At 46.3% G+C, this 8,732-nt stretch overlaps 1 protein-coding gene across 1 annotated transcript; it reads left to right on the forward strand.

Annotated features, from left to right (window-relative positions):
* Window positions 1-4,453: 4,453 nt before the first annotated feature.
* Window positions 4,454-8,516, forward strand: LOC116978279. Its single transcript, XM_033029313.1, has 2 exons — window positions 4,454-4,579; window positions 7,535-8,516. The coding sequence occupies exons 1-2, from the start codon at window positions 4,524-4,526 to the stop codon at window positions 8,223-8,225; spliced, it is 747 nt and encodes a 248-aa protein (XP_032885204.1). The 5' UTR covers window positions 4,454-4,523; the 3' UTR covers window positions 8,226-8,516.
* Window positions 8,517-8,732: the final 216 nt, after the last annotated feature.

Genomic DNA, 8,732 nt, shown 5'->3' on the forward strand with positions numbered 1-8,732 from the left:
TCCTGACATCCCAGGAATCAGTCTGGTGAACCTTCTCTGTACTCCCTCTATGGCAGGAATGTCTTTCCTCAGATTAGGAGACCAAAACTGTACGCAATACTCCAGGTGTGGTCTCACCAAGACCCTGTACAACTGCAGTAGAACCTCCTTGCTCCTATACTCAAATCCTTTTGCTATGAATGCTAACATACCATTCGCTTTCTTCACTGCCTGCTGCACCTGCATGCCTACTTTTAATTACTGGTGTACCATGACACCCAGGTCTCGTTGCATCTCCCCTTTTCCTAATCGACCACCATTCAGATAAAAGTCTACTTTCCTGTTTTTGCCACCAAAGTGGATAACCTCACATTTATCCACATTATACTGCATCTGCCATACATTTGCCCACTCACCCAGTCTATCCAAATCACCTTGCAGCCTCCTAGCATCCTCCTTACAGCTAACACTGCCCCCCAGCTTCGTGTCATCCGCAAACTTGGAGATGTTGCATTCAACTCCCCCGTCCAAATCATTAATATATATTGTAAATAGCTGGGGTCCCAGCACTGAGCCTTGCGGTACCCCACTAGTCACTGCCTGCCATTGTGAAAAGGACCCGTTTATTCCTACTCTTTGCTTCCTGTCTGCCAGCCAGTTCTCTATCCACATCAATACTGAACCCCCAATACCGTGTGCTTTAAGTTTGTATACTAATCTCTTAAACCGAAGATCTCGGAGAAAACCCATGCAGGTCACAGAGAGAACGAACAAACTTGGCACAGACACTATCCGTAGTCAAGAGTCGAGTCAAGAGTGTTTTATTGTCGTCTGTCCCAGATAGGACAATGAGTCAGGATCGAACCTAGGTCTCTGACTCTGTAATGCAGCAACTCTACCGCTGAGCCACTGTGCCGCCCTACCTGATAGATCAACTGTATTTCAAAGATGAAATCAACATGTGTACCTTCGATATTCCAGCATCTGCAGTTCCCTTTTGAACATGAAATCAACATGTGACAACATTCCCAGCGTGATCTTTTTGGGGAAATCATGAAATGATCTGAAACTAGCAAAATTTTAGTCAGTGGCTAAAATTAGAATTTTTTAATGAACATGATAGAATAAAAATGATGGGAAAATATTTTGGAATTGGATTGTCAGCAGATGTTTCCACTAATGGGAGAGTCGAGGACCAGAGGTTGTACAAGAGCCTCAGAATAAAAGGACGTACCTTTAGGAAGGAGATGAGGAGGAATTTATTTTTGTCAGAGGGTGGTGAATCTGTGGAATTCACTGCCACAGACGCCTGTGGAGGCCAAGTCAATGGATATCTTTAAGGCAGAGATTGAGAGATTCTTGATTAGTACGGGTGTCAGGGGTAATGGGGAGAAGGCAGGAGAATGGGGTTGAGAGGGAAAGATAGATGGTTGAATGGCAGAGTAGAAGTGATGGGCCGAATGGCCTAATTCTGCTACTATGACTTATGAACATAAACTGAGGTGTTGAGAAATACAACATGTTCCACTTGGAAGACCATGGAGGGGAAATAATGTGCGTGGAAAATTCAAGTGATCGGAAGCATTGGCTGAGAATAAATTGAAAAACCATCACAACAATGTGTGTTTGGCACTGTGTAAATATAAGCAGATTATGTGATGTGTTAAAAGGCTGATATCGCAGTAATCCTGTCCCTTTACAATTCATTACTTTGCTTGCATTTGGAATATTGTGTGTATTCCTTCTTTTTGCAGTACAAAAAAATGTATTATAACTTGGAGAGTACACGGAAGATCAACTAGAATGATTGAGGTGATCGGGGGATTGGCTATTGACAAAAGAATTACATGGGGAAGGAATGTTCTCTCTGGGGGAAAAAAGGAAAAAGCTAATTTGATTGCTGTTTAGTTCAGTTTGGAGATTGCAGCAAGGAAACAGGCCCTTCGGCCCACCGGGTACATGTCGACCATCTGTTCACACTAGTTTGATGTTATTACGCTGTTTCATCCACTCCCTTCTCACTGGGGGCAATCTTGCAGAGGCCAATTAATCCTCAATCCCGCACGTCTTTGGGATGTTGGAGGAAACTGGGACAGTTTCTTGATGAGTACTGGTGTCGGGGGTAGAAGACAATAGACAATAGGTGCAGGACTAGGCCATTAGGCCCTTCGAGCCAGCACCGCCATCAATGTGATCATGGCTGATCATCCACAATCAGTACCCCGTTCCTGCCTTCTCCCCATATCCCCTATCTTTAAGAGCCCTATCGAGCTCTCTCTTGAAAGTATCCAGAGAACCGGCCTCCACCGCCCTCTGAGGCAGAGAATTCCACAGACTCACAACTCTCTGTGTGAAAAAGTGTTTCCTCATCTCCGTTCTAAATGGCTTACCCCTTTTTCTTGAACTGTAGCCCCTGGTTCTGGACTCCCCCAACATCGGGAACATGTTTCCTGCCTCTATTATGTCCAAACCCTTAATAATCTTATATGTTTCAATAAGATCTCATCTCATCCTAAATTCCAGCGTATACAAGCCCAGCCGCTCCATTCTCTCAGCATATGACAGTTCCGCCATCCCGGGAATTAACCTTGTAAACCTACACTGCACTCCCTCAATAGCAAGAATGTCCTTCCTCAAATTTGTAGACCAAAATTGCACACAATACTCCAGGTGTGGTCTCACTAGGGCCCTATACAACTGCAGAAGGACCTATTTGCTCCGATCCTCAACTCCTCTTGTTATGAAGGCCAACATGCCATTCGCTTATTTTCACTGCCTTCTATACCTGCATGCTTACTTTCATTGACTGATGAACAAGGACCCCCAATCCCGTTGTACTTCCCCTTTTCCCAACTTGACACCATTTAGATAATAATCTGCCTTCCTGTTTTTGCTACCAAAGTGGATAACCTCACATTTATCCGCATTAAACTGCATCTGCCATGCATCAGCCCACTCACCCAACCTGTACAAGTCACCCTGCATTCTCATAGCATCCTCCTCACAGTTCACACTTCAACCCAGCTTTGTGCCATCTGCAAATTTGCTAATGTTACTTTGAATCCCTTCATCTAAATCATTAATATATATTGTAAAGAGCTGTGGTCCAAGCACCGAGCCTTGCGGTACCCCACTAGTCACTGCCTGCCATTCTGAAAGGGACCCGTTAATCCCTACTCTTTGTTTCCCGTCTGCCAACCAATTTTCTATTGATGTCAGCACTCTACCCCCAATACCATGTGCCCTAATTTTGCCTATGTGGGACATTATCAAATGCTTTCTGAAAGTCCAGGTACACTACACGCACTGGCTCTCCCTTGTCCATTTTCCTAGTTACATCCTCAAAAAACTCCAGAAGATTTGTCAAGCATGATTTCCCCTTCGTAAATCCATGCTGACTCGGACCGATCCTGTTACTGCTATCCAAATGTGCGGCTATTTCATCTTTTATAATTGACTCCAGCATCTTCCCCACCACCGATGTCAGGCCAACTGGTCTATAATCCCCTGTTTTCTCACTCCCACCTTTCTTAAAAAGTGGGATAACATTAGCTACCCTCCAATCCACAGGAACTGATCCTGAGTCTATAGAACATTGGTCTTACCTTCCAAGACCTTCCACTACCTGCAACCTCCGGCAACCACCTGCAACCTCCGGCAACCACCTGCAACCTCCGGCAACCACCTTCAACTAGCATCGCAACCGGCTTCGACTAAAAAATTACCGATTTTTAAAACGGCAACCTATTTTTAGTCGCGGCCGGTTTGGGATTTGTTTTAATAATCGCCGGAACATAGAAGAAGCGGAAACCACTTTCGACCTTTAGGGAGACTGACAAAAACCTCCGGGAACCTCCGGGAACTGCACAGAAACCTTGGGTGGGGTGCAAAGTCTCCAGAGGTTTCCGTTCAGGTTTCCTAAGTGGGACAGGGGCATTAAGATGCGGTCTAATCCCTTCTGCAGGAAGGATCTGCAGATGCTGGTTTAAGCCAAAGATAGACACAAAAAGCTGGAGTGACTCAGCGGGGCAGGCAGCATCTCTGGAGAGAAGGAATGGGTGACATTTCAGGTCGAGACCCTTCTTCAGACTGATGTCAGGGGAGATGGAGATACATCGATGTTGAAGTGTAAGGTGAGTGAGTGCCCCTTGTGAATCCCTTGTGTTCGCCAGTGTAGCTGTGGGATATGGAGGAATGGATTCAGCAAGGACACTATTTTCCACCCTACATCAAAGTCTATTTCTAAGGGCACGTGGGCATCTGAAATGCTGCACACAACCAGGGATCTAGTTTTCAAAGTGAGCCAATGTCTTCAGGGCAAAGAAAACAAGTAAAAAATGGTAAAGATCAAACAAGAGCTGCAGGAAGAAACACAATTCCACCTGAATGATTCTGAAACCACAAAACAGGGTGGGGCTTTGTGTGAATTCTTCTCAAAAAGACGTCATCAAACAGTGTTTGCCAAACGGCAGATAGTTCATAACCGCAATCATTACTGCTCCCTCATGTCTCCCAGCACAGCCCTGTAAAAACGGAGCTGTGTAATGCATCAGAGTGGTCGACTTACTGAAGACATCCACAAACGGCAGATACTACTCAGGTAAGAAGAGTAGCATTCAGTTTCAATATTTTCTTTGAAGATAGACGCAAAATGCTGGAGCAACTCAGCGGGACGGGCAGCATCTCCAGAGAGAAGGAATGGGTGACGTTTCAGGTCGAGACCCTTCTTCAGACTGAGTCAGTCTGACCTTCAGAGTCTCGACCTGAAACATTTTCTAAATATTTTCTGCAATAGTTGCTTCTGTGGTGTGGCAGTTATCACGTTTGCCTCGCGCACTAAAGATCCCCGATTGGATTCTGGACAGGAACATCACTCTGTGTACAAAATCATGAGAGGAATAGATCGGGTAGACGCACAGAGTCTCTTGCCCAGAGGAACAGGCGTGGGAAAGTCGGGCTGGAGGGCCAGTTGCCTTGCCGCAAGACATTATGATTCCACGACTCTACTTATTATTTTAAAACTCTACAGGTTCATTTTTAAATGTGAATGACAATGGACCATTGCGGGCTCTTTGGCCATTGGTGCCGGCTCCAATCTGCTCTGTATCTTTTCATACCTCTAGTTTCCCTCTCCCCTGACTCTCAGCCTGAAGAAGGGTCTCGACCCGAAACATCACCTATTCCTTTGCTCCAGAGATGCTGCCTGACCCGTTGAGTTACTCAGGCATTTTACGCCTATCTATAAGAATTAGTTCTATCTTGCCTCGTGCTATAAAACAGAATTCCTATTTTAGGCTTTCTTTCCCTATAACTCTGGCTGAAGCATTTATATGTAAGTATAGGGTGAGCCCCAATGGTAAAGCCTTCAGGGTCAAATAGCCTGATTTCCCTCTCTGTACAGCTCAGCAGTGATTTGCAAACTGAGTTTTCCTGACGAGGTGTGATCTTCAGCTTTCAAGTCATTGCCTAGTTTTTAGTTTTAGTTTCAGAGATATGGCATGGAATCTGACCCTTCGGCCCACGGAGTCCATGCCGACCATCAAGCCCCTGTTAACACCAGTTCTTTGTTTTCCCACTTTCTCATCCGCACGTTAGGTGTAGGAAGTAACTCCAGCGGTTACCGATGGTGCAGCGGTAGAGTTGCTGCCTTGGAGTGCTTGCAGCGCCAGAGACCCGGGTTCGATCCTGACTACGGAGTTTGTATGTTCTCCCCGTGACTGAGTGCAATTTGTTTTTTTTCCTCAAGATCTTTGGTTTCCTCCCACACTACAAAGACGTACAGGTATGTAGGTTAATTGGTTTGGTGTATGTGTAAATTGTCCCTAGTGTGTGTAGGATTGTGTTCGTGCGTGGAGATCGCTGGTCGGCACAGACTCGGTGGGCCGAAGGGCCTGTTTCCGCACAGTATCTCTAAACTAAACTCAGCAGGACAGGCAGCATCGTCACAAAATGCTGCCTGTCGCGCTGAGGTACCTACACATTTAGCCATAGACATAGACATAGACATAGAAATTAGGTGCAGGAGTAGGCCATTCGGCCCTTCGAGCCTGCACCGCCATTCAATATGATCATGGCTGATCATCCAACTTATTTGGGGCGATTTTCTTTGACCAGAGTCCAGTAAACCTACAAACCCACACATCTTTGGGATGTGGGAAGAAACCGGTGCACCCGGAAGCAACCCACACAGTCTCAGGGAGAACGTGCAAACTCCACACAGACAGCATCCGAGGCCAGGGTCAATCATGGGTGCAGTGAGGCAGCAGCACTACCAGCTGCACCACTGTGCATGCGTTGGGTATATATGTTTCTGCAAAAAATGAACTGAAACATAACAAAAAAAAAGACACAAAGTGCTGGAGTAACTCGGCAGGTCAGGCAACATCTCTGGAGAACATGAATGGGTGACATTTCCGGTTTAAGCCCTTCTTAACATTGTTTTTCTCTTCGCAAATGAATCCTGACCTGCTGAATATTTCCAGCATTTTCATTTTTTGTTTCAGTGTTTCCCACATTTCCATTACAAGGCGGCACGGTGGCGCAGCGGTAGAGTTGCTGTCTAACAGCGCCAGAGACCCGGGTTCAATCCCGACAGCGGGACCTGCCTGTACTGAGTTTGAACGTTCTCCCCGTGACCTGCGTGGCTTTTTCCCGGGACCTCTGCTTTCCTCCCACACTCCAAAGACGTACTGGTTTGTAGGCTGATTGTATTGGTAAAATTGTAAATTGTCCTAATCTGAGGAAAGACATTCTTGCCAAAGAGGGAGTACAGAGAAGGTTCACCAGTGATTCCTGGGATGGCAGGACTTTCATATGAAGAAAGACTGGATAGACTCGGCTTGTACTCGCTAGAATTTAGAAGATTGAGGGGGGATCTTATAGAAACTTACAACATTCTTAAGGGGTTGGACAGGCTAGATGCAGGAAGATTGTTCCCGATGTTGTGGAAGTCCAGAACAAGGGGTCACAGTTTAAGGATAAGGAGAAATCTTTTAGGACCGAGATGAGAAAATATTTTTTTTTCCCACAGAGAGTGGTGAATCTGTGGAATTCTCTGCCACAGAAGGTAGTTGAGGCCAGTTCATTGGCTATATTTAAGAGGGAGTTAGATGTGGCCCTTGTGGCTAAAGGGATCAGGGGGTATGGAGAGAAGACAGGTACAGGATACTGAGTTGGATGATCAGCCATGATCATATTGAATGGTGGTGCAGGCTTGAAGGGCCGAATGGCCTACTCCTGCACCTATTTTCTATGTTTCTATGTCCCTAATTCAGATTTTTTTTTCAGATTCAATTTTAATTGTCATTGTCAGTGTACAGTACAGAGACAACGAAATGCATTTAGTGTAGGATAGTGTTAGTGTGCGGGAATTACTGGTTGGCGCGCGGACTCTGTGGGCCAAAGGGCCTGTTTCCACTCTGTATCACGAAACTAAACTAAACTAAACGGATCTATGTCTCGGTTCAATGCAGACTCTGCACTCAAATATAGATTTAATGCAGAATTTTGGGATTTGACTATTTTTTTGCTCAAATAAATATTCTTATCTCTGCAGACACACTATGGACAGAAAATGCCTGACCATGAAAGATTGTGCTAACATCTCATCCTGCAATCCCGTGAAAGTGATATCAGAAATGAGCCTGAAAATGGAGGACCAGAAACCTTTTTACATTGTTGATTCTTCCTTAGATGAAGAGGGTTGTGAAACACCACCTGGCAACTTACAAGGCAAATCACTTTCAGACGAGGTTACGCCTTGCGCTCCTGATCCCAAAGACAGTGCAAAAGATCTAAAGAAAGACTGGGTTCCTTCCCACCAGACTCTGGAAGTGCAAGTGGGGGATACTGGTAAGATCCATGCTGGGGGTGACTCTTTTTCGGAGCGCATTGAGGATGCATCTATCCGCCGCCAGGCTCATGATGGGTGGTCCATTAATGTCCACGAGACAAGCGGTGGGGCAGGGAATGGGTCTTGCCCCGTCACTGAAGTTGTCACGGGGAGAGGGCTTGAAAAGGTGATCAGCACCCAGTGTAAAGGTTCAGCGCAGAGCCAGGAGAGAGAAGATGGGGCTGGCACTGAGAACACCAACTGCCCTCGTGGTTGTCGAATCTGCTGCTGGGGGTTCGGCTATGGCCTCCTCTCCTTGGCGCTGGTGGTCTTTTCACCATTGGTGATGATTGGGTATTGTTTGTATGAAGGGTGCCGTTGGCTGTATAAATGTAAGGAGTCTTGTCCCAAGTAAGCTGTAATATACTTCACCATTCACTCCTCGGAGAATCCCAAAGGTCGGCAAGTCTTGTTGACCTCTTCAGTCGTAACCGAGAAATATTGAACACTGAACCTAAATCCTCCAGATCCACGTGAGATTAGAGGTTAGGGCTTAGATATACAGTGAGGGAACGGGCCCTTCGGCTCGCCAAGTCCACGCACAAAGGCAGTGGTGGGATTTGAATCCACGCCTCTGCTGAGACAAGACCCTTTATTTATAGGTAGACAAAAATGCTGGAGAAACTTAGCGGGTGAGGCAGCATCTATGGAGTGAAGGAAATAGGCAACGTTTCGGGCCGAAACCCTTCTTCAGACTGATGTGGGGGGCGGGGGGGGGGGCGGGAGGTGGAGGTGGAGCAGTGGGATGAGGGAGAGCTGAGAAGGGGAAGAGGTGGAGCCAGTGGGATGAGGGAGGGCTGAGAAGGGGAGGAGAAAGTAAGGGCTACCTGAAATTAGAGAAGTCAATGTTCATACCGCTGGG

This window comes from Amblyraja radiata, chromosome 11, assembly GCF_010909765.2.
Source record: "Amblyraja radiata isolate CabotCenter1 chromosome 11, sAmbRad1.1.pri, whole genome shotgun sequence".
In the NCBI taxonomy this organism is placed as follows: Eukaryota; Metazoa; Chordata; class Chondrichthyes; order Rajiformes; family Rajidae; genus Amblyraja; species Amblyraja radiata.

What these genes read in the sequence shown, in the direction of transcription:
- LOC116978279 (XM_033029313.1), top strand. Translation starts at nt 4,524, where the DNA reads ATGCATCAGAGTGGTCGACTTACTGAAGACATCCACAAACGGCAGATA. An exon ending in AAACGGCAGATACTACTCAG is followed by an intron (nt 4,580 to 7,534) that starts GTAAGAAGAGTA and finishes TTATCTCTGCAG; the next exon opens with ACACACTATGGACAGAAAAT.